Raw genomic sequence first — 27,589 nt, 5'->3', positions numbered from 1 at the left:
GTTTGGATTGTATATCATTTAATTGATTTTTAATTTCCGCCTGATTAGATCTAAATTCTGCAGTCATGAAGTCTCTTGAATCCTTTATGCTTTTTTTCCAGAGCCACCAGTATCTTTCTCATTGTGCTTCTGAATTTGCTTTCTGACATCAAATTGTAATGCAAATTCTGTAACTCTGTTGGAGAGAGTACTGTTTCTGATTCTTTTTTTGTGGTGAGTTCTTTCTAGTCATTTTGCTCAGTGCAGAGTGGCTAAAAACAAGTTGTACTGGAAAAAGGAAGGTAAAAAAGGAAAAAAAAATAGGGAAAAAACAAAAAAGAAAACAACAACAAAAAACAAAAACAAAACAAGAAGGGGTATCTTCAGGTTCTATATATGGTAAATCCCTCAACCTCCTTTGGAGCTGTCCAGCACGCTTGGTTAAGAACTTGCTCTTCCCCTGTCCTTCCAGCTGGTCTTCTGTGGGTGGGGCCTGCTGTGCTGATTCTCAGGTGTGTGCACCTGGAGGAAGCTGCCCCGCCCCTGCTGGGTGCCGGGCTCAGTGGGAGCTGTTTATCCTGTGAGACCCCTGTTCCCTGGTGGCCCCGTCAGTCCCAGTCACAAGGTGACACCACGAGGAACAACAACAGTGGCGGCGGCCAGCTCTCCAGCCCTGGAATCAGCTCCCACAGTAACTACTGCGGTCTCCCAGTCCACAGGGACCTGGATGCTCGGGGGGTGGAGGGGTGCTGACCTACACAGCTCGGGGCGCCCGGGGGCAGGAGCATCCCTGTGTCCTCCTGGCCTCCGCCTGTCCCGGGGGGAGCTCAGGATCCTGGGCTATGTCCCCGGGCACCCTGGGCTCCAGGGCCTGTGCTGCTGGGATCGCGCTCCGGGCTGCACAGCCCCTTCTGCATGGAGCCTCTGCCTAAGATGACGCCTGAGCTGCTCCCGAGGCCCTGCCAGGGTGCGCACTGCAGCCCTTTAGGGAGCTCAGCCCATGGGGTGTGGGGCGATTTCCCCAGGGATGCACCTCCTCTGTTAGTGACCCCGGGAACCTGGAGGCTCCTCTGCCCCTCCTGGGATCCTGCCCGAGTTCCCTGTGAGCGCCTTTCCAACTGGGAAGGTTGGTAAAGTTCCTGCTTCCACAGGCCTGGGCTTTCCTGTCCTGGGGGCTCTTCCTGCCCCCCTTTGCTCGGCTCCTCGCGGGGCCCCTCCCCCACTGGATGCTTTTTATTTTTATTTTTTCTGCCTTCCTACCTTGTTAGAAGCGCGAACTCTTCTCACTGTAGTGTTCCAATTGTTCTCTCTTTAAATCTCAGGCTAAATTCTTAAGTTTTCAGGATGATTTGAAAGTTATCTAGGTAAGTTGGTGGGGACAGGTGACTTGGGGACCCTACTCCTCCGCCATCTTGCCCCGCCCCCCCTTGAGCACTAGTTTAATCATGTGGCTTCTCTTTTCAAAAATATATAATGGTGCTCCATTACATACATTAAAAACTCCAAACATAGTAGTTGCAAATATTTTTTATTGTTTTTGCCTCTATACTTTGTTCTAGGCTTATCGTTACAAATCTTAAGCATTATGATAGGTAGGCTTCTTACCATTTGCATATATAGGCATCTTTAAAACATTTTTAAAAAATTTAAATGGAGATATAATTGATATATAACATTATGTTAGTTTCAGATGTACAACGTGATGATTCAATATTTGTATATATTGCAAAGTGAACACTCCAGTAAGTCTAGTTAATATCCATCACTTCAGGGATGCCTGGATCGCTCAGTGGTTTAGCGCCTGTTCTCCACCCAGGGCGTGATCCTGGAGTCCTGATATCAAGTCCCACATCAGATTCCCTGCACAGAGCCTGCTTCTCTGCCTGTCTCTGCCTCTCTCTTTCCATGTCTCTCATGAATAAATAAATAAAATCTTTTAAAAAAATCCCCTGCTTCACATAGTTACAGTTCTGTGTCTGTAAGTGTGTGTGATAAGAATTAATTGTCAAATGCAGTTCAACCTTTCTCTTGTCTGGAAAGCCCTTCTCTCTTACTGTTAAAACTTGATCCTATTAAAGTACTCAATCTTTTCCATGGAACCTCAAAAGACTTTTGGGACCTACTTTGGTCTTCTCTGATACATTTTAACTATCATGCATTGAATCACGTATTTGCACATTTATTTAAAGCCACTTTAAGTTTTAACATGTGTTAATGAATGTTTAAAAAATGTTGATTGGCTTGTTAAAATGACTTGCTTATGCTGGATAGAAAAGTTAAGTGAGGGACTCCTGGGTGGCTCAGCGGTTGAGTGCCTTCCTTTGGCTCAGGTCATGATCTGGAGACCTGCGGTTGAGTCCCACATGGGACCCCCTGCATGGAGCCTGCTTCTCTCTCTGCCTGTGTCTCTGCCTCTCTCTGTCTTTCATGAATAAATAAATAAAATCTTAAAAAAAAGAAAAGTTAAGTGAATAGCACACTTACTTATTGAAGAAAGAACCAGAAAATAAAGTTTTCTGAGCTCCTTAGAATAAAAAGTACTTTGTGAGAGATAACCAAAAAATAGTTTTTCTCTTAATAATTATGATCCTCTATTAAACTTGGAATATTTCTTTTTAGCAGAAACTGAAAGAAAGGGGATCTCATGAGATGATGTTTGAAACTGTGGCAATGTTAAAGGTAGATTTTTTTTTTTTGAGGGATGACAGTAAGAGATAGAAGGATACCATAATGCTCTTGGAGAATCATTCAGTATGCAAAGCTATCACAAATCAGTTTTTGAAATGAAATGGAATGTAAATATATAGATGAGTGAGCCAAAATACTCATTAACATGAAATGGCCCTGAAGTTAAAGTGCTAGATTCATGCTTGAACTTGTGCCAGAGACTAAATACTTGGCTCATATAATTTCTCCTATAATAGCACTTGCTACAAAGTATGGCGTTTACCTGCTTACATGTGTGTCTCTTTTGCTAGAACCTAAGCCCAGTAAAGAAATTATCCATTGAGTCTTTTGTTTGCAGTTGTGCCCTACCACTTATTCAGTGCCTGGAAAATGGTAGGCTTTCAGTAAAATATTTCTTGAATGAATGAATAAATAAAAGGACTTCAGTTTGGAAGAAAAGTGGACTATCAAAGTATTTAGATAATTATGGTCAACGTCAGGTTTGCTTCAATTTAAGAACTGGAGAAAGGGAAGGAAGGTTAAAAATGATGAAAGAAAGCGAAGAAGGATAAACCATTTCACCAATTTCATTTTTATTCTTAAAATTTCACTGAATTCATCTCTATACAATTCTTTATTCCATCTACATTACAGGTTGTTTTTCAGGAGGAGTAAATGAAATAAGGTGTTTGAAAATGAGAGACGATGCATATAGTTCAAGCCAATGTATCAAGCAGTTCAGAACACCTAGAGTGATGGCAGATATTGAAGCATTCTCTTGCTGAATCCCTCTGCCAATCTGAAGTGTTCTGGAAGCAGATCCTGTCTTATATTAGTCAGGTCTAATTATTGAAAGGGATAGTACCTATAAGTTCCTTATTACATTGAATAAGCATATGTATCTTTGTTGTATCCACACTTTGATGTTACTTATATTTAGAGGAACCATGATTGCCTTCCCCTATTTGAAGAGGTCAATAGGTTTCCACCATCTCATTTTAAGAACTGGGGAAAGGGAAGGGAGATTTTAAAATGATGAAGGAAAGCTAAGCATGCTAAGAAGAATGAACGGTTTCAACAGAAAGTTCTCACTTAAGCCAAGAGGTTTAAGAAAAAATAGTGACTTGAGGAGGCAGGAAAATTCTATTTTCCATGTATTATACATTTTTAGAAATTACTGCTTTACTGATTGGCTAATTGTCACTTAATAGCATAACTATCACATTCTGTCATAGACCAAGGTGAAATATATGATAAGACAAGTTTTGTTGCTAACACAATTTAGCTCAGTTTAGAATATTAACATGACATTTATGTGGTCTACTGTTCTCTCAGTTTAAGTACATCAGTTCTGTATAAAAAGAAGTCATGGATTAAATGACTTTAGCCTGCTATGGGGAAACTACTGCTGTTAAACCTGCCCCAAACAAACTACAAAGATTGCTGGGACTCTGTTTATGAAAAGACATTTGATTGCAGACCTTGCAATGTGATCATTGAATAGTATTTTATTATATTTTGTCCATGTCACAACCGTGGCTTGTATTTGTTTTTAATTTATACTTCACTTACTTATTATACACGGAATACCTATTTGCTTCCCCAAATGGCCTTCTGGTATGTCTGCCAAACTTCCTAACAAGAGATTTGAAAGCAGTTTTACATTAGGATCACATTTTTGAATTTTCATATTCCTAAACAAGTTTTAATGTAGGCAGCAGAAAAGCAGTCTATGTCATAGGCTATTTGTCAGTCTCTGATGAAGGGTAAACATTTATCAGCTTCAGTAACAATCACTGTTTAACTGAGGACTGTCACTTTCTAAAAATATTGATTGATAGAGGCCTCTCCTTAGAAATATAAAATGCATGCAATTTATACATGGCTGAAAAATACAAGCTCATTATTTCTTCCTGACAGGCAATAATGGCCTTTATAAAGTATGGAGATTTCATTACAAAACAAGTTATTTAAATTGAAAATACAAGTATGATCAGAGTCCTATGTACTGCATTTTCTAAAACTTTGTCTGTTTCGCAATAGTCTAATTTGGCAAATAAAAGTGGGGATATATTTAAAAAGTAAATATGTGTACATGTGGGTATATATATGTTATATATAATAGAAATTTATAAAATGTTCAAGAGAAAATTCATTCATACTTGAATTTTAACATAATTTTATTTCTGTTATGAAGATTAATACCTTTCCTAAATCAGAGGAGATGTTTGCAAGGTATTGTCCTATGAAATATTGATTTAAAAAAATACACCATGGGAAAGTCAAGTATTTTATTACTCACTGACAAGGACCAATCACATCAGTGCAGGCAGAGGCCTGACATAAAGTGAAAAAAAAATTAATTAAGGTGATTATAGAGGTGTAAGCAGGACTCTAGTAAATAATTTGCTAAGTGGTCCTGTTAATTGCTTGAACATTAATCAGAATTTAGAGTTGGAAGTAGTTCTGCTCTGCTACTTACAAGCTCAGTGGTGTTGGCAAGCCTTTCTTATTTTCTAAGTCTTACTGAATTCATCTCTTTAGAGTTCTTATTTTACGTACTTCACAGATTTTTTTTAGAAAGAAGTAAATGAAAGAATATATTTGAAAATAAGAGACAATACACGGTTCAAACCAACGTATTAATTAGTGCAGAACACCTTCTCCAGTGCAGATGGCAGGTATCGAAGCATTCTCTTGCTGAATCCCTCTGCCAATCAGAAGTGTTCTGGAAGTAGATCCCATCTTATACTAGTCAAGTGTAATAATTAAAAGTGATATTGCTTGCCAGTTCCTTATTACATTAAACAAGTATCTCTATCTTTGTGACATTCACACAAAATTTTTACTTATATTTAGAGGTATCATGATTGTCTTCCACTATTCAAAGAGGTTATTATGTTTCTGCCATCTCCAAAGCATAAAACCTTTGCTCAAATGGCTGGCTTTTGGTACCATCATGGTAACCATACCTCCGTAAGATTTAGGGCTAAGAGTAGAATTCCAGTTGCCTTATTACCAAATATTTTCTAAATCCACGCAATTCTTAAAACTGTTTTTTCCAGTGTTAATTCCAAAATTTGTTATCTGTTAAATTTTACGTTATTGGTTTCAATATTTCAGTTAAGACATTCATAGTAAGATTTTATTATAGACAGTAAGAGCTATTCTTTCTAGGATAGTAACCTCTTTCATTGTAATAGCTGCATTTTTATCCCTCAGCATGCTAAGTCATTGGTAAGATATATTTGATAGAAGCCATCTACATGATGGTCATGTGACTGTCAACTAGATGTCACTTGACATTGTAACAGGTCCATTTTTCATCACTTGTTGTATATAGTGTGCCATCTGTGTGTTTTTAAAATTCCATATTCTAGTACAAATTCAATACCAAATGAACTTATTATGTTAACATAGTATGTGAATTTATTATGAGAGTCATTGACAAGCTACACTGTATGACATTTTCTTATCTATAACACTAATGGTATGATCAAAAAATAAAATGACTTTGTTCATTGGTTGATTTGATAATCCCACAGTGTCATAGATAGTTTCTAGCAGTGTCATTCAATCCATATAAATGTCAGACTGCATAGATTCTTTAGCTGCAATAGATGTGTAGCATACATATGGGGTGAACTTACATAGGGGGAGATATATTGGAATTCTTAGCACAAGCCTGCACATGGAGGACTCCAGCAGGAACAGAGAGAAGCTTCCTGTTAACTACCCTTGCAGAAGTGGCTAAGAACAAAGCTTAGAGTGTAAACCAAAGATTAAATTTTATTATTTATTTTATTTGGGTCATACAAAGACAGCACAGTAACAGCCATTTAGTAAGCACCATCTCTGAGGTATTGCACTTTATGCTCTATTAGCATCTATAGACTGTGCTGAAGTTTACTTGATGTTTACTAGAGCTTTTTGATCATCAAAACAGGATTCTGATTTTGATAGCTCTCTTTTCTACAACCACTTGAACATGCTAAAGATCATGCTGATAGTCAACGTAAGTTAAAATGTATTTTCATCTGAGTGACATTGTAAACATGCTTTTATGATTAGAAAAAAAAACTTGAGTGATTACTGATGTAGGCTATAAGAAGAGGTTACTGTTTTATTTCACTGTCATAAATCCCCAGAACAAGCTGATAATATGACCAAAGTTATTAATTTGTGCTTTAGATCTTGAGACTTATTTAATGACTATATGGAGATGATATTTTAAATGTCCTGGGATATGTGAGATCCATAGTTCAGCAGTATAATTTGATCAGTGTTTGTTCATTTTATGGGGTGTAATATATTTCACATTGGTTTGATTTATTGTTTCAGAGTAAAATTCAATTTAACACGTTTTCTTGCTAACTGAATTGTAAATGAATTATGTTAACAACTCCCCTGTGTAAAGGCCTAGACAAAATACATATGGTCAATAACCATTTTGTGTGAAATAATCTTATTAAAAAGCATACTTTAGTGGACTTCTCTAGATTTGCATATTTCTTCATAAATCAGCTTTATGGAAAGGATAAGAACTGAGCAGAGAAGTATTTGAAACATTTCAGCTCTAATGGCCTTGTAAATTAGGTTCACTTTACCCACTCTATTAACCTCATTTAGTTTCTGCAGAAAAAAATCTCTAATTTGGAGTATATTAGTATTTATTATTCTTTTAAATAGCACAATTCTTAATTATGTGTTTATACTTTTTGATTTGATCAATTTTAGGGGCCTTCTTCAAGGAGTAAAACTGCGTCTTTTTAAGCTATGCATTAAGTTTGATGGGTCAACTATTAAATCTAATTCTTTTCATTCCAAATATAGTAATATATACTAGTCCTTTTTCAAATATAGTAATATATACTAGCCCTTTTATATCTAAAATAAATCTGATCCAGATATGTATATCCAGTTTTTAAAAATTTTTATATCATTTATATACAGTGCTGACAATCTATATACAGTTTAACGGTGTTAACAACTGTAAAAAGTATTTTCTCCTGGGGTATCTGGGTGACTCAGTTGGTCAGTTGTCCTACGCCAGGTTTCAGCTCAGGTCATGATCTCAGGCTCAAGAGAGGGAGCCCTTCATCTAGCTCCATGCTCAGCTCTGAGTCGGCTTGAAGAGTCCCTCCCTTTGCCCCTCCCCCACTCCCACGTGCATGTGTGTCCTCTCTTTCATAAGTAAAATATAATAAATCTTAACCAAAAAACACATTTTCTCTGCCTATTCATCACCCATGTTGTGAGATAGTGAATTCATGACCCAATTAAGTAGTTTGTAGAAGGGCACAAAAAAATCTGTATGTGGGCTAACTATGTGAATCAGATGACATTCCTACATAGATGAAATTGTTGATTTAAATGTGGGCTAAGAAACAGTAACAAGAAGAGAATGTAAGTAATTCAACTTATCTGACAGAAGAGCTAGATGTCTGCCTGTGACCATTTAAAAAAAGCTTTTTCACAAGTATTTAATGAGTGTGAATTGAGTCAGGCTTGATATTAAACACTAAAAATGCATTGTCTTCTAAAAGTTCATACTGTTCCCCCTCCAATCCTAAAGAAAGAATAGAAAAACTAATAATAATAAAAGAACTTGGTAGACATGCACTCTTATGTAAGTTTTGATTCATAAAATACGTGTGAAGACTATTGACTTGCCTATTTAGACATAAAAAGTCCAAATAATGCTACTGTCTCTATTTTCTTGTTTCATTACTTTCCTTAGAAATGAGCATACATGTGTATTTTATTTACTTAATATATTTAATTTGCTACACTTAATATTTTTTAAATTTTTAAAATATATTATTTATTTATTCACGAGAGACATAGAGAGAGAGGCAGAGACACAGGCAGAGGGAGAAGCAGGCTCCATGCAGGGAGCCCGATGTGGGACTTGATCCCAAGACTCCAGTATCACGCTCCGGGCCAAAGGCAGGCTCTTAACCACTAAGCCACCAGGCATCCCTGCTACACTTAATATTCAAAACATTTAAGTCTATAACAGTTTAGAAAAATCTATACTAGATAGGCTCATACATTAGTATTAATTTATGTTATGTGTACTCTAAGCACTATAAGGTCGTTCCTAGGTCTATCTTGTCCAGTATTTATTTTCAGCAAATAACACCAGAGCTTGGCATTCAGTAGGTCCCAGTGCATTCTAGATGAATTACCTGTGAGAAAAATGTTGATTTGATAAGCACAATGTAATTAAGTCACTATTTTCTTAAAATATTTAAAAAAGAATCTCTGGTTCCTCAAACATAGTTTTTAATTCCTCCAGTTTGTGTATGCATGTGTGTGTGTGTGTATGTGTGTGTGAACTTGAATTTCGAGATAGTAAATGCTAGAATCTACCTGGCTGTAACAGTTCAGAGGTAGGAAGATGTCATTTTGTACTGAGCACTTATGGTATTCAGTAAAACAGTTGCACAGCACCTGAACATTGACTTATTGATAGCATTTATTCAGGCAAATAAATGAAAAGAAATAGAACCAGGGATTGCTGGCAGTGAAAATAGCTTAAATAAAAGCACCAAAGTAAGTCCATGTGTAATATATTCAAAGCATAATGTGCATTTGTACAAAATCCAAAAGATTAATTTCTGCCAAAATAAAATTGTGTGTTTCCATTATGACACTTTACTATTTGGAGGAAAATACATATTGCCATAATTAATTTAAACTTTGTAACACTTGGGTTTCTTTTTTCTCTCATTTCATTTAGTACAAAGACCCAGAGTTATAGAATTACTTGACTCAGATTTCTTGGCAACATATATACTCTTTACTGAAAATTTCATCTTTTCCCTTCTTCATCATACAGCACTTGTACAGAGAACAAAGTTATAACAAGAAATTGAAAAAGAATCTCAAAGCTTAGGGCTAATTTGCATTTGATTCATTTAAACCTCTAGAAGCTGAGCTCTATCAAGATTAACTGAATCTTTGCAGCATTTTAAATTTCAAGCTATTTTCTTCACTCATATATGTGCCATCCTATTTTACTTTAATTATTTTAAAATTCAGAAGAATATGTAGATGCAAATAGAGTTATTAATAAGTATGGATATAATTTCAGGGTCATTGTTAGGATAATCATGACAGGAAGCATAGAGATTCACCTTATTTCCCCTATGTCCAGTTACAGTTAGGGATTCTGAATCAGCTATTTTCTGCTTTCTCCAATTGAGTGACTATTTATATAAGTAAATGAATCAAACTGTTATTTTATCAGGTATATAGCCTCATCCTCCACCTAAAGATATATCAGCTAAGACTAATTTTGTTTAAATGAATCTTTTTAAACATAGAAATTTGTTAACTGTTTTATACACTTTAGTTTAAATTAGAGCACGAACTTTTTTAGCTAGAGAAAGTCTTTGTGAAATGTGAAATTCCTTACATATTTGCCATATTTTAAAGAGAAATAAGACATAGCTTTTAAAGGGATGAAATTCAGAGCTTTAACATAATATATTATGCAAAATAACACTCATATTAATGATATTCAAAACAAAATGCAAGATAGTGAACAAGTAACATTTAATCTTTGTTCTTCCTTTTATTAAAGCAGGTCAGGAAGACATACTAGTCAATTATCCTAGTTAAAAAAAAAAGAAATACTGTATCTAAAATGAATTGCTAAAATCCATTATGAAGTCCTGAGAAAAGTTCCCACTAATCCAGAAATAGAAGGAAACTTTATCTTGATATGCTAGAAGTCTTCTCAGTAAAATAATAAAAAAAATCAAGGACATTCCTCATTGGTATTATCGCTCAGTATTGTTCTATAGGATCTAGTAAATGTTATATGACAAGAAAAAAAGAAATGTGAGATGCATATATTGGAAAAGATGGGATAAATATAATTTGAAAACAGTATGATTTTCCCCTTTTGAAAAGCATATTAATAATTAGAAAATGTAAATAAATAATACAATCCTATTTAAAATAGCTACAAAATCTACAGGTTTCTTAGAAATAAATTACACAGGAAAGTGTAAAGATTGGAGAGAGTTTAAATTTGAATTTTAAATATTTAAATAAAGAAAAGGAAGAGATGTATATGATGAAAATGGTAGTTTTCTCTAAGTTAATCTGTACATTCAGAACAATGTCAATCAAGATATATTTGTATACACACGTGTGTGTGTGCTCATGCACATGTATGCATGTATATAAATCTTTCTTTTATTTTTGAAGATATAACAGAATCCCAGCAAGAAATATAATTCACTTCAGGTAGCTGAAATGAAGAGAATTTCATAAAAAGATTACTTAGAGAGGTATGATATATTAACAAAGAGGTGGAGGTGAGTCACCCAGAGAGGAACAACAGTAGGATGCAATTGCTATCCTTAGGGCTTAGGGGAAAAAGAGAACAAAAGAATAAATGGAGGTTAATGGAGTCTAGTGAGAACTGCACTACTGGAGGAAGAACCACATATTGGAAAATGTAGTTGAAGGAATCAGCTGCTGCAAGATGTAGCTCTGAAGCAGAGAAATTATGGAGGAAAATTTCCCCAGCTTTCTCTCCCTGTCTTTGAATCTCCAGCTGGTTCTTTCCATTGGCTTCCTGCAGCTGGAATCCAGTCAGCAAATGATCCCAGGAGATGCATTATGAAAAGATCAGCCACCTAGGGAAAAAGCACAGAAGAAAGAACAGAAATATGTTCAGGTGAACATCCTGAAAGTAATCACACAAAATGGAAGGGAGATGCAGTTGTCAAGAGAACTATAAAATTACTTTTTTTTTAGATTTTATTTATTTATTCATGAGAGACACAGAGAGAGGGAGAAAGAAAGGCAGAGGCACAGGCAGAGGGAGAAGCATGTTTCATTCAGGGAGCCTGACGTCGGACTTGATCCCGGGGCTCCAGGATCATGCCCTGGGCCAAAGGCAATGCTAAACCGCTGAGCCACCTGGACTGTCCTATAAAATTACTTTAAATGTAAATGCATGATAATAGTTAGGAAATTATCTTTAAATAAGTGACTTGCTTTAGTAAATTTTATAATATGCTGACACACTGTGGCATGATATAGAGGAATAGTTTAATGATATAAAATGGATACTTTGAAAAAATCTTTTATTTAGATAAATTATTATTTAATGGTATCTTTTTGTATCTATACTGAAAGGATAGGTTAGCTAGTAAATTAATATAAAATCTTTGACATTGTTTAGAAAGAAAAATTTGAAAAGAACCCAGTTCCACCACAAATAGTAAAATAATTTTCAGATCATAATAACTTAATGTGAATAGATAAAACCTTAAAAACATATACTAAAATGTAGAAGAATATTATAATATTTTTAATTTAATATAAAACCCAAACACTGTAAAAGAAAATATCGACATATTTAACAACACAGAAATTAAAATATTTTCTGTGGTGAAAGATACCACTAAAAAGTAACAAAACATGACAGACTGGGGAATCATACTGATAGTAAAGAATAACTTCATTGGGGCACCTGGGTGACTCATTGGTTGAGTGTCTGTCTTTGGCTCAGGGTGGGATCCCGGGGTCCTGGGATGGAGTCCCACATTGGGCTCCCTGCAGGGAGCCTGCTTCTCTCTCTACATATGTCTCTGCCTCTCTTTCTGTGTCTCTCATGAGTCAATAAATTGAAAAAAAGAATAACTTCACTGTGATAAAACTCTTACAATTAATATGAACAATTATATTGTAACAATGTTTATAAAGTGGTTAAATATGATCTGTACATGCACGTTAGAAAATTACAAATAACCAATAAAAAATAAGCTCAACATTGCCTATATTTAAAGAAATAAAAAGTACAATGTCCTGTGGTGATGAAGGGTCATGGAAATAGGCCCTGTTTTTCCTTTGGTGGAAGAACCACTTGGAAAAATTTGTATAGGAAATTTAGAGTTATCTTTCAAAATATGGAATGTTACATATTTTTGATCCTCAGATGTCACATTTAGGAATCAGAACTGTAGGAATGCCTATACATGTCTAAGACACATATATGAGGATGTTAATTGCAGCATTGTTTATAGCAGTTCCAGTATTATTCCATACCATGGAATGCTAGGCAGATATACTTCTACCATTAGACTATAGGCTCCGTAAAATCAGAATCTAGATTTGTTTGTTTTTGATTTAGTTTTGCTCACTGTTGTAACTCTACTGCCTAGCATAATCCTTGCCTTATGATAGGTGCCCAGGAAGCAATTGCAAAAAGTAAGTAGATGGATGAGTGCATGCATTATAAAAACTAATTCTTAAAGTCCAAATTCCAAATTGTATGTATGCATGTGTATGTACATTTTAAAGCTGCATTTTAGTGAAAACTTATTTTTTCATAGATATTTTTTGAAGTACTTACATTTATCTTAATTCTTTTAAAAGTATTAGCCCCATTTTATACACGAGGGCATGAAGACATGAAGAAATTCAGTTCATTATCCAAAATTATATAAAGCCTATGAGTTCTAGAAAAAGACTTCGGATTTATACACCTGGGTACATCTTGTGAAGCTGTGCAGGAAAATAGATGTATAGATAGTTTGTATCCAGTTTGATCGCATTAGATAGATAGATTAATAGATAAATGGATGCCTAAATGAACAGATGGATGGATGGACAGATGAATGGTTGAATAGACAGCATAACTTTGCAGAGAAGTATTATCTCTAGATAATGGGACTGGAGTGATGTAGAGATGTGGGGTACTTTCACTGTTCACTTTATATACTCCTGTAGTATTTTAATTTTCCACTACAATAAGCATGTATTGCTTTTGTAATAAAAATGTTTAAAAGTGAGAGATAAAATCTAAACTAATAAAAGAAAAATCAGGGACAGCTGAAAGATTAACTCTTGGAGCCAAGATCATTATTCTGACCTATTTCTTCTGAAGGTGAGACTTCTTTTCAAGAACTAGGTTTCCTATCATGATGAAAATGGAAATGGGGCCCATTTGGCTACTCAAAGAGCCTAAATAGGGTTTCAAGTTTTGAGTAGTGATACAGGCTTTGCAAGATACAGTAATTGAGCTAGTTATACCAAGCCCTGAGGCTCACAGTCATCAGGAGAGCCATGTTAGTAGAGTTTAATCTGAAGGAAAGCTATTTAAGAGAAGCTGAAATTTGAAAATCAAGAAGAACCAGAAGCTGTAATAATAAGAAATGTAGCTATGTAATATTTAGCATATCAGTTTTAACTCTTGTCCAGCCATTGAAAAAGAGAAGAAATTTTAAAAGTGCCAATGGGTAAAATGAACATCTAACTATTAAGATAGAAACCAGAAGCTGTGCCTTGTCTTCTCTCTACCCATTTTTTTGATATTACTAATCCCTAGCCAAAAGGGATTGCTTTTAAATTAAGACACACACACACACACACACACACACACACTCACACACACAATAGTTATGTGAGTGGCCATATTGTTTTTTAGGGGTGTGTGTGTGTATCTTCTTTATTTCTTTCAATCAATCTATCATGTTAATTTTTCTTTGTTTCTTAACTGAACCTCTTTCTCATTTTTAATATCTCAATTTAGAGAACTGCTCTTATAATTGTAATTTTTTAGCAGAATCCTACCTATGACTGGGCCATAGTTTTAGTGAGATGGCAAGGCTTTCATTTGCTTGACTCTTCCAGCCCACCACGGATTCAAACACGGTACAAAATTACTAACAAATGTGCTCCATCCAAGTTCTAAGGGGTTATTTTTTTCTTTCCTGGGTCAGTACTTGAACAATTTTTTTCTGTAAATATCAATAATTTTTGAACATTGATTCTATGTAAAGCACTGTGCTATTTTGTGGAATCTGTACCAAAGCTTAGAAACAATGAATAAAACATTAATTTTCCTGTGCCTTGAGTATTAGCTTGAGTATTTTCAATCCAAATTAAAAATGTACTAACTTTGTCATCATCACTCATAGGCTTCCTGATTAACCTGCTAATGCTCTCTAATTTAGAAATGAATGCTTCTTTCCCTACTACTTAAAAAAAATTGATCCATTTCCTAGAGCAAGAGGTGTTATGCAAATGAAGTCTCATTTTTTGAGAATGTCATCCGTAATATAAGGAAAACGTTTGTGATACAATAGGAAGCCGAGGCTCAGTCTGTTTAAACTTGTACAGTGCCACAAAATGAGAGAACTAGGATATGAATTCAGGAGTCTCTTTTTTCTGCTTTATTGGGATTATCAATAATTAGTTATATGACCTTATACAATATTCTTAACTCATAAGAGAATGTTGAATGGTAAATGAGAAAACATAATAAAATCATTTATACATAATTGATGCTCACTGAAAAGTAATTAAATATCAAACTGAATCTAATGTAATTTTGGCAGGAAACAAATACTGCCTGCTACTCTGTTTTAGTACTCTTTTCCCCTCCAATTAGTTCTCAATTTTCAACATGAGTCTTATTCTGTGTTCACTTCACTGAAGTGAAACTTGATTCCCTGCAGCCATAGTTATCTGTTCATTCATTCATTTACTAATTTAACAAATACTGAGAACCTACTACTCCTCAGTAAGTGATAAGACAATTTCAAGAAAGTTCCTGCCCTTATAGTACTTACATTATTGTAAGGAGACAAATTATAGCAAAGGAATAGATAAATAAACATAATAATTACAGTTTGTGACAGATGATATAAAGGAAATAAGTCACTAGAAATGAAGGGAAAGGGAGTGAGTTTTTAAAAATAGGGTGATCAACAAATGCATCTCAAGAGCCATTTGAGCTAAAACCTAATGGAAACGAATGAACCAAAAATGCAAAAAGATGTGGAAAATATTCCAGATAAAGAGAACAGCAAGTATAAAGACCAAGAGGCATAAAAGGGCCTTTGTTATTTCAGGTATGAAAACAAGGCCAATATATCTGAAAGGTAGTGGGCAAGAAAGAGAGAGGCCATTAGGCTGCCATTAGTGAAGAGTACAGGATTGGGTCATATAGTACCTTGTAGGGCATGGAAATAGGTTGCATTTATTCTAAACAAAGGAAAAGCTTCTGAAGGGTTTTAAGTATGACAGTGCTATTTAATTTTTGTTTTTTTTTTAAAGATAATTCTAGCTGTTGCATACTGAATGGATTGAAAGGCATGGGAATAGTTAGGATGTGAATGTAATGGTCCCAGAAGGCAAGGATCATGGCTCAGGTGAAAATAGAAATCATGAACATGAAGATAAATAGGTGCCTGTATTCCTTTTAGAGGCAGAAAAGACAAAGCTTGTTAATGGATCAAAATAGAGAATGCAGAAAAAAAGAAAAATCAAGGACAATTTCTAACTTCACAGCCTGACACAATGTATAAATGTTGTTGCCATATTCAGAGATGGTGATTAATGGGGAAACTAACGTCTTTGAAAGGAACTTTGTACATAACAAATTTGAGATATCTTTTGAAGACAGGGGTCTCAGTTGGAGATAGGCATTTAGGAATCATTAACATATAGGCAATATTTAAGATTGGGAGGGATAACTGGAAGATGATACTCTAGGGACGAGTGAGTATAGCTGAAATTCAGACCCACATCTGGTCTCTAAATCTTTCCAAAATTTCCTATCATTTGAATAGGTTGGGCCAGAAGGAGGGCCTTAGAAAAGTGTGGCTGATAGGTATAAAACCTGAAAAATATAGTGTCAAAGATTCCAAGAAAACCAAAGCAGTTTAAGAAGAAAAGAATGCTATAGAGAGCTACCGAGTAAAATGAAAATAGAAAAACATCCATTAGGCTTAGCAACATTGTAGCCATCGATGGAGTTGAGACACAGAAGCTGGTTCTCTGATCCACTATTAGCAAGAGAAGCCTTCCGAGCTCATCTTTAAAATATTGACCCCATCCATGCCCTGTTTCAAAGAAGGCTTGATTCAGTAGGCTAAGCTCTTTCATACAGAATGGATACTTTTTATAATATTTGTTACAAAAAAGATTGCTCTTAAATACAGTTTGGCATTAAGCTAGTTATCTTGTGGGATTTGCTTTGGAACTAGCTTACATCATCAGGTGTACTGTGAATTCCAAAATGTATCAGAAAGCTCTATAGTAACCAATGAAATTTGTGTGAAATGAAGTGAGCATCTCCATTCTGGCAGCATTGTTTATCAGCTATCATTTTTAACTCTGTAAAGAATGAGGGGGTAGAAACTGAATATTGTACGTTAGTAAAGAAGATGTGTAGAGTTGTTTAGGAAACTTACTGCACTTTTTCTACTAGTAGGAAGAAAAGTCAATTTGGTTAGATCAAAAGCAAAGCACAAAAGCAGCAGGTGACAATGAAGGAAGCAGAGTTAAATGTCACTGAGCCAAAATACTTCTTTTTCAAATGGAAACTCCAATAGTTCTTTCTTTCCACAGTAGTCATGTAGAGGGAATTGTAAGAAAGTATAAATGTTTTTTCTATCAATAATCTCCCACCCTGACTGATGAGCTTCTCTGGTTTTTGGGTCAAACTAGCTTCTATTCTCCTGGTTTTAGAGGATATGTACTAAAAAGTTGTTCTAAGTTTTTAAATGATCAGGAATATTTATTTTAAATAAATACATTTTAATGAGATACAAACTCAGTGAGTAGCTGGAAAGGAGAATTGTGGAAATTTGTTGCATTTGGAATTTAAAATATAAAGACAGAACACTTAACTTTGATTACCTGCATACAGAAGACATTTGATACTTGGTTCAAAAACAGTCAATTCAAAGGCGCTTATTTGAAATTGTAAAGTCACAATTTGTTGAGAATTTCCATTTAATTAAGTTTTACCCACCAGCTTCTGTTCATTTCTTCTCAAGCACTTTGTGAATGTTTGGTATTAATACTACAGAATCCCCACTCCTATTTAATCCCTTTCCCAAAAAAGCTCAACAAAGATAATGTGTTTGTGGGAGACAGTTTTGCTTATACAATGAAGCAAAAAGAACTAGGTGATAGGGATGGATTGCCAAGTAAACAGAGGATTTTGAAAGTATTTATTTGTAATTTTACTTCCCCTATAGAATCAAAATTCCATGAGAACAGCCTAGTAGGATCATTTATTATCACTATATATTCAAAGACTAGAATATAGCCTGGCACAGAGTAGTAACTCAGTAAATATTTGTTAAATATATTTTTCAGTGTTTCATATTATTAGTCTGGTACTTTATAGAAACAATAGCATCACCTCCAGCTACCATTATTTATTGGATTGAATATATGATTTTTATTTGCATAGGTGTATTTAGCATTGTTTAGTTAGTGGCCAGAAAGCTGAACTAGTTTTCATTGCATCTAAAGTCTCCTGTAAGTTTTTGTTTTTCCCTCTTAGGCCCAAGGTGAGCATTATGTATTTTGAGCACTGTTTTCTACTTGTACCAAGATGATAGTGATAGTTTTCTGCTAGCTACACCATGAGCATATCAAAAATAATAATTGGATGTTTAAAACATAAAATTATTTAGTATTTCTCAAGAATAAATGAAAGCCACTGCTTTTGATCATTAATTTTATTATGAAACTGAATCCTCTTCATCAATACAATTTTTTCAGTAGTATATATTGTAGTCCTTTAATGAGAAGCATTATTGGATACTAAAAGCAACTTGGATCAGTGAGTGAAATGCTAAAATTATGGAATAATTTAATTAAGGATTACTTAATTTAGTGAAGGCAGGACATGCCTTGTAGGAAGTTCAAGAATTCAACTTGAGGGACCTATGCAAGTTATTTTCTTTTTAGAATGTTATATATCCATTGTATACAGTGACTTGCAAATGGAGCCTGCATATATGTAGAATATAGTGCTGGATGAAAGATATTAAATGAAAATAACAATCTAATGCTTTAATGAATTAGTTCACTGATCTGATAGTGCCTGTAATTTCCAAACTCTGGTGCTTAGAGATCAGATGACATTATAATATAATATATTCATTTGTAAACATCAGATGATAACACACTTGCTTCCAGTATTTCTTTAGAATCTCATATCTGTGTACTTGGTTATTTTAGCGGACATAGGTTTTTGATTGTGTGTCTCTCTATGTGTGTGTGTTCACATTTTCATATTCAGAGCTAACTGATCATGTGTAGTTTGTGGTCACATATTTCTTTTTTCCAGTTTACCTATTCCCCTTCTCTCACAATGAATTTATTTATTTTTATTGTGTCGGTCCTAATATAAATTCTGTGGGAAATGACCTAGATTTATACTGACCAGAGTTTCTAAATGACATCCTTTTTAATTTTTTTGCAAAACTTGTGAAAGGCTGACCAAACTTTGTGAATGTACATGTATGCATCATCTGTTATCCTTGAAATCCTACTTCTTTCTGATTACACATGCTATGCATTATAATCTGCTATTTCAATTTCTGCCTTTCTCCTGGCAGAAAACTGACCTGAGGTTTAGGCAGTGGAGCCTCTTATTTAGATTTCTCAGAGGTTTTCAAGGTTGTGCCTGCCAGCTGGCTAATCAGACTTTCTAGAGGTTGATTGCCCAAGATAAGAACAGTTTTGTTGAAGGCACTAGTTTCCTGACAAACTCATTTGCATTGACATTTTTAGGGTGAGGGCATACTGAGAGAAAACCTTGTGCAACTTCGTTTTTATTGTTTCTTTTTGATCTTTACATATACTTTAATTATGATATAGACTATATTATCTAAATATAAAACTTGTGAGTGCTTATTATGATTAGAAGGTGCAAAAAATATAGACAAAGGAAAACTCTTCAGTTCCACCAATATACCCATTTCACTAATGTCTTTTTTAAAAGATTTTATTTATTTATTCACGAGAGACACACAGAGACAGGCAGAGACATAGGCAGAGGAGGAAGTAGGCTCCCTGTAGGGAGCCTGATGCAAAACTCAATGCCAGGACCCTGGGATCATAACCTGAGCCTAAGGCAGACGGTCAAACACTGAGCCACCCAGGTATCTTTTTTTTCCACTAATGTCTTGAAGTAGGTTTCCTTAGTCTTTTCTGAAAAAAATATTGTTATATTCTTCATAATTCATACATTCTATTCTTTTGATATTACAAAGAATTTTATTTTCATATTTTATCAAATATTCTTCAAAAACAACATTTTGAATGGCTTTGTACAGCTCAGAGACAATTTTATGTTTGATCATTTCTACTTCTCTAACTATTAAGCCACTTGGATAGTCCAATTCTTTTTCTTTTTTGTATGATAGTTTTTTTAATATATTGTAAATAGTGCTTACATTTTACATCAGGTTTATGCAAATCATCATTTAAATTTCTGATTATTTCCTTGTGGTGGATTCCTAGAAGGAAAATTACTAGATCATTGAATATGATTGTTTTTAAGGTTTTAGTAGACATTGCCAAAATATTTTTCATAAAATTTGGAACCAGCTGATGCTCTTCCAGCAAAGTAGGAGTTTGGCCAATTCACTGAAACCTCTACAACTTTGGTTGTTGTTCTTCTCTCATTCTTTGATAATGTGATAGTCAAAGGAATATAATTTAAAACCCATATCTGTGTTTTTAATTTTTTAAAAATTTGTTTATTTATTCATGAGAGACACAAAGAGAGAGGCAGAGATGTAGGCAGAGGGAGAAGCAGGTTCCCCATAGGGAGCCCAATGTGGGACTCAATCCCAGGACCCTGGGATCACAACCCAAGCCAAAGGCAGACTTTCAACGACTGAGCCACCCAGGTGCCCCCCACATCTTTATTTAATTTGCATTTCTTTGATTCCTACTGAAGTTGTATTTTTATGTATATTTACTCTTGTCATACTTCACTTATTAGAAATAGAAATCAGGGGTGCCTGGGTGGCTCAGTCCATTGAGCATCTGACTCTTGATTTCTGCTCAGGGCATGATCTAAAGGTCATGAGATTAAGCCCCATGTTGGAGTCCACACTGGGCATGGAGCCTGTTAAAAATTCTCTCTCCTTTTCCCTCTGCCTCTCCCCTCCTGCTCATGCTCTTTCTCTCTCTTTCTCTCTCTATTAAAAATCTCTACTATTATGGAGAATATCATTAATATTCAGTATTTGGTAGTGGAATCACATGAATCAAAGGTCATCACTTAGATAATGACTTTGAGATACTTTTTAAAAATGCACTAAGATAACATTTTCTGCAAGAATGAAGATAAGGTACTGAGAAGTATGACGCCCTGACTGGGTTCTAATTCTGATTCTGACTAGCTTTTGAATTTGCCATCAAACCATTGTGGGTTCCAATTTCCTCATTTGAAAAATAATGGAATTTCAGTGAATGATTTATTTGTTCCATTATATCCCTCAGTATCAAAATTCTGATTAGTATAGAAACACTCATAAGAATCAGTGTTATTGTTCATAAAATAAAACATTCTAGCAGTATTTATGAGTTCTCAACATTTTCATTCTGAGGTGTCTTTAAAGATTAGATTAGATATTATTAATTTAAGTTTTTGCAGCAGTGAACCCGTTATATAGTAGGGTTTTAGCACAAAGATTACTTTCATAAAATTGTAAGTTCTTATTTTGGAAGTACAGCCACTTCTTTCACTTCATACATTTTAATATCTTATAATAAAAAAACGTAAATCATATCCCATCATTCTCACCCTCCTCAAATGCTATGGTATTCATTATATATACATTCTTTTTAAGTTAGTTGCTGTTTTACACAATTCTCATCAATTTCTATGGCTTTAACTACTATATTCAGTTTCTCAACAAATATTTAGGTTTTCACAAACTCCTAGGCATTGGCCTAGGTGCAGTTATCCTAAGTGAGGATCATCCCCAAATCATGAAATTTCTTTGGAATTATCATACATTGTACAGTCCATAATTATTTGTAGGGTGGCCCATCCACTGAATACTTATAATATGACATAGGCTAAACATATTCTATGGCACATAATAATTGCTTTGTGAATATTTAATAAATGATGAATGGCCTTCCCTCCTACCAGCTTCTTGTGGCTTCTAGTACTGATGGTCTCCTACCACTAGATCTGGTTTTGTATTAATAGCACAAAGAACAACAATTGCAATATAGTAACAATATCAGGGTCTAATTAACTTTACACTCTCTTCTAAATAGTATACATTTGACCTTCACAACACCATGATGAGATTGGAACTCTGGTTTTTATTTAGCAGATGAGGAAACAGAAATGAATGATGTTAAGGATATTTCTTTTTATATATTTCTTTATATTTAGGCACAGATTTTAAATATCCAGTCCAGATTCAGAATTGTTCATTCTTTCATTCCATCACTACTCTCCTCTAAAAAAACATTAATTTTAATTTTACAAGTGAATTTCATCTGTTTAATTTGATCAAATGATGAAACCAAGACTAGGTATTTAGAATGAAAACACAAAGCTGAATGTATTGCTTACTTAAATAAGGGGGAAGTATGCTGGTCAACCGCAGTCTATCAAAACAGAGTATTCTGAAGTTTTGGGGAAAACTGGGAAGTCAAGAGGTCTATGAGCATTCAGATATGAGTAGGTTGATGTCGCCTTTAGAAGCATGGTTAGTTATTAAGGTGAGACTGCTGTTAATTGGTTTGCATTTAGAATTTTGTTCATTGGAGTGACTTCATTTCTGATTAGCCAACTTTCAGAAAGGAGAGGTTGATAATGGCTGGCTGGAGGAATCATGATCAAGACCGTATAGGCAGGTAATTGTTAATTGATTAAATGAGTCTGAAATTTGTGTTACTGACTACTTATTACTATGACTATAGAACAAGCATTTCTTTCCTTGTCCTCCTCTTCCATTTTACTCTCAGTTTATTCGTCTTTGTACCCTCAGAGTTTATTTTTTTTTATTTTTTTATTTTTTAATTTTATTTATTTATGATAGTCACACAGAGAGAGAGAGAGAGAGAGGCAGAGACACAGGCAGAGGGAGAAGCAGGCTCCATGCACCGGGAGCTTGACGTGGGATTCGATCCCGGGTCTCCAGGATCGCGCCCTGGGCCAAAGGCAGGTGCCAAACCGCTGCGCCACCCAGGGATCCCGTACCCTCAGAGTTTAGACAGAATTTTATATATAGTTATTTTCAAAGACTGTGAAGTAAACAATTAGGAATAGAATGAAGTCATTTTGGACCTATCTTAGAATTTCTATCATGCATCTTTTTGTTTTCATCACAAAGCCAAGATTAGTTCGCTAACACCTCCTATCTGGATCAGGTCCTAGCTTCCTAATTCCCTCCAGTTTTTCTCCTTCATCCCATTCTGTACTTAACAGTTTTATTTTACAAAAAATTCAGTGCTGTCACACTCTTGCTCAAAAGTAGTTATTGTCCAAACTACTAAACTAAGGTCAAAATTTCTGGTTTGTTACTGATGATCTCTCAGTGTTTCACAGATAGCATACTCATTCTATCTTATTATTCACTATTCTCCTGTCTGTGGCTAAGACACATAAAGGCACTATCTCTGGGATGTTTCTAATTTCTTACCTCTGCACTTTTGCTCATGGTTTTCCACTGCCTAGAATACTTTTCCTCATTTCCCTATTTCTAGCCAATGAAACCCTATACATACTTATTACGGTTTCCTATTCATAAAGACTTTTCTGGTCCCCTAATATTATATAATTTCTTCCTTTCTCTGAACCTACTTAAGCACTGGTTGTGCCAATTAGAGGAACACATTTTAAATCCTGTTCAGCAGTGCTGCAATGATTTTGTACTTTTCCTATTATTTATTTATTTTATTATTCAAAATTGTGAAAAATCCATGAATTCTCTATCTTGTTAATCTTCTGGATACTCTGTTAAAATATTGTAAATATAATAGGTCCTTAGCACATACATGTTGAAGTGAATGAACATATTTTAGAGTATATAAGTTCCTTTCTTTAAGAAAAGAAATATTAGATTCCACCTGCTGGTACAGCTGAATTCACACAACCTTAAAGATGGGAAGGTAATAGGGGCAAAAATGCCAATAATTTGGTCAAATAGTGTCTATTTATTGTACTAATTGATATTTATGAATATTCGCCTCTATCCAAAAGATGTTTTATTTAGATAAAATGTACTATAATTTTCGACATCTGCTTGGGGTAATAGAAATAATTCTTGATTTATTTTTGCCTTTATTTTTATCATGACATATATTTGAGGCCAAACATATACAAGTACACATCTATGAATAATATAGCAGTAAATGGGCATAGATCAATCTTTTGAAATTCAGTGCCTTTCTCACAGCATACTTTTACTTAATACACTAAAAATAAACAGAATTCTAAATTATGCTTACTAGAGATAAAACTGACTACTTCCTAGGGAGATGGAAGAAAACATTTTAGAGGTTCAAAATGTGAAGAAACGTAGTATCCACCATTCAAAGAACACTTGAAAAACAGTTATCAAATGGAAGGGAGATTTTAGTCTTCAGAATTTCAAGGCTAAGTTAGTAAGATTTTGTTTTGTTTTGTTTTTGTTTTGTTTTTTAAGGAAAGGCAGGTACTCGTGCAGAAAGTATTTTTGGGTTCTTCCTAAAAAAAAATACTTGTGAAAACTTACCTTCATCATCTGTTGGCTACTAATTAAATTATTATTATTATTTTTTTAATAAATTAATTTTTTATTGGTGTTCAATTTACCAACATACAGAATAGCACCCAGTGCTCATCCCATCAAGTGTCCCCCTCAGTGCCCGTCACCCACTCACCCCCACCCCCTGCCCTCCTCCCCTTCCACCACCCCTAGTTCGTTTCCCAGAGCTAGGAGTCTTTATGTTCTGTCTCCCTTTCTGATATTTCCCACACATTTCTTCTCCCTTCCCTTATATTCCCTTTCACTATTATTTATATTCCCCAAATGAATGAGAACATACACTGTTTGTCCTTCTCCGATTGACTTACTTCACTCAGCATAATACCCTCCAGTTCCATCCACGTCGAAGCAAATGGTGGGTATTTGTTGTTTCTAATGGCTGAGTAATATTCCATTGTATACATAAACCACATCTTCTTTATCCATTCATCTTTCGATGGACACCGAGGCTCCTTCCACAGTTTGGCTATTGTGGACATTGCTGCTAGACACATCGGGGTGCAGGTGTCCCGGTGTTTCATTGCACCTGAATCTTTGGGGTAAATCCCCAACAGTGCAATTGCTGGGTCGTAGGGCAGGTCTATTTTTAACTCTTTGAGGAACCTCCACACAGTTTTCCAGAGTGGCTACCAGTTCACATTCCCACCAAGAGTGCAAGAGGGTTCCCCTTTCTCCGCATCCTCTCCAACATTTGTTGTTTCCTGCCTTGTTACACTAATTAAATTATAATAAGGAGCAGGGAATATGTGTTGTATAACCTTGTACCTCTCAGCCTTATGCACTTATGTGTCCAGTAAGTGTCTTGAGTGAAAAAAAAAAGCAACACAATGAAGTGGTAGATGATATAGCAGTCTGCTTCCTGTGTCATTTTTTACAACCCTGTTACTCAGAGCAGGGTCTTTAAGCCAGCAGTGTCAGCATCACTTGCAAGCTTGTCAGAAATGCAGAACTTCAGGTTCTATTCCAACCTACTGAATTTGATTCTGAGTTGAAAATGGTCCCCAGGTGATTCATATGCATATTAACAATTGAGAAGTATTGTTTTATACTACGGATAGAAGCAGACCAAAGAATATTAACTTTTTCCACCTCTGTAACTATTTTTTTAAATATTAAAAAAATACAGTGTCCCTGGGTGGCTCAGTGGGTTCAAAGTCTCCCTTCAGGTTAGGTTATGATCCCAGAGTCCTGGGATCAAACCCCACATCCAGCTTCCTGCTCAGCAGTGAGTCTACTTCTCCCTCTCCCTCTATTCCTCCTCCCCCTTCTGCTTGTCCTCCCTCTCTCTCTCTCAAATACATACATACATACATACATAGATACATACATACATAAAATATTTAAAATATATATTAAAAAAAACAGTTGTTCTAGGGGTGCCTGGATGGCTCAGCTCTGTTGGTTAAGCAACCGAGTCTTGTTTTCTGCTCTTGTCATGATCTCATGGGTCATGAGATGGAGCCCTGCTCTGTGCTCAGAAAGGAGTCTGCTTGTGATTCTCTCCTACTCCTCCCTCTACTCACATGCTCTCTCTCTCTCTCTCTCTCTCTCTCTCTCTCTCTCAGATAAAAATAGTTGTTTTAATTAATTGCATTCCTGCCACTTTGGAAGCATGGACTAAGTGACCTACTCAGCCTCCTTTTATGTTAGTGGGCTTAAGATTTGACTCTTGGCTTTTTTATTCATGATCAGAACACCTGACCAGAATATATGTATTTAACTAAAACATATTTTAATGATAACTAAGCTAAGATAAATTTATGGCAAGAAAAATGCCTGGCACATTGCTGCATAGTTGTCTTGGCCTCCTGCCAGGATTTATGTTTTAACACTTCTGGGATTAATGATACACTTCACATAAAGGCTTATTTTTACATCTTGGTTCCCTGGAATGAGTGCAGTGGGTAAATTGTAGTGCCAAGTAGCAAAAGAACCTTTTGAAGGAGCTGCCACTTACTATGTGTGTTATTACTAATTATTATTGACTTGTAATGCTGGGTTTCTTTCATTCCCCGGATGTGGCAAAGGATACAATGTTAGATCACTTTACATGAAGGACTTTTAAATTTATCTCTAGAGTCTGAGAAGGAAGGTAACAACTGATTTTAACAGATGTACCAAAATGTAAACAAGTATTGTTAATATACTTAAGGAATATTGCAAATCATATACATATGGTATATTGTTGTTTTATTGTTATTGTGGAAAAATACGGTTCATTTCAACACAGAGACATATTTTACTTTTTTACATACTTAATCACCAGCAAAAATTTGATTAGATGGTGCAAGATTTCCTTATTGGATGCCAAAGCATTAAGCTCTTTTGTGTAATTGTTTAATTACCAATGCACTATTTTAATTGACACGTTAACATAGCTTTCTATGGAAAGGAAGATATAATCTTTTATTTGTGTTTCTTATCTAATGAAAACCACTCTCTTAGATGGGCTGGTTTGGCAATTTGACTTAGGAAAAAGTATTACGGAATGAAGTTTTTATGTGAACAAGGAAAAGAAATTAACTTTAGTGCTCCTCTCATTGGTCTGCCAAATTGGAAGGACATTTTAGGCCTGATTATCATGTTCTAATTAGTCTCTGGAGGATATTCATGGGCGATCGAGTGCTCATTAATGTGTCTTCTTCCTGTAACATTGATTTGTTCATTCGCCTTTCAGAGACTCCAATATAGAAACCAAAAATTGATGTGTGGTGTTAATGTGCTTACAGATGTTGCCACCACTTATCCAGATAAGAAGTCCATCTTAATGTATATCACATCACTCTTCCAAGTTTTGCCTCAACAAGTGAGCATTGAAGCCATCCAGGAAGTGGAAATGTTGCCAAGGCCATCAAAAGTTACTAGAGAAGAACATTTTCAATTACATCATCAAATGCACTATTCTCAACAGGTAAAGTATCAAAAGACTACCTAATAGCAATTATATTGTCTCTTGTATATGCATTTTTAGCCATCATACACATGTATATCTATTATATCTGTGGATATATACATGATATATATGTCTATGTAGCATAGCATGTGTATATACACACACATACACACAAATATATGTCTCCATAGCATAATGTGTGTGTATGTGTATATCTGTATACCTTAGATAGACAGAGAAGCTCTACAAACCTTCTGGATTTTAACTGATATAATGGACCATAATATTTTTTTCAAAGCACATTATTAAAATACTCTGCTATTGATATGCACTATGTTATAGGAATATGGAAAACAATATATTGCATTTCCATTGTGTAAAATGAATTAAAATAAAAGACTCATATATATGAAACTTTCTGTCAGCGAGAGTAAAGAACAAAGAGATTAGAGCTAGAGCAAAGGCAAGTACTGTTTGATAATACTTT

General features: G+C 35.0%; 1 protein-coding gene across 15 annotated transcripts in view; it reads left to right on the top strand.

Annotated features, from left to right (window-relative positions):
• DMD (dystrophin) overlaps nucleotides 1-27,589 on the top strand; it is a 2,170,621-nt gene that overhangs the window by 594,574 nt on the left and 1,548,458 nt on the right. For all 15 annotated transcript variants that reach the window (XM_025439443.3, XM_025439430.3, XM_025439477.3 and 12 more), the window contains one exon: nucleotides 26,939-27,120. In XM_025439443.3, the coding sequence (XP_025295228.1) occupies nucleotides 26,939-27,120 (182 nt within the window). The remainder of the gene's footprint in view (nucleotides 1-26,938; nucleotides 27,121-27,589) is intronic.

The sequence above is a fragment of the Canis lupus genome, chromosome X (assembly GCF_003254725.2).
Source record: "Canis lupus dingo isolate Sandy chromosome X, ASM325472v2, whole genome shotgun sequence".
Classification (NCBI taxonomy): domain Eukaryota; kingdom Metazoa; phylum Chordata; class Mammalia; order Carnivora; family Canidae; genus Canis; species Canis lupus.
This window is presented reverse-complemented; position numbering and strand designations above follow the sequence as displayed.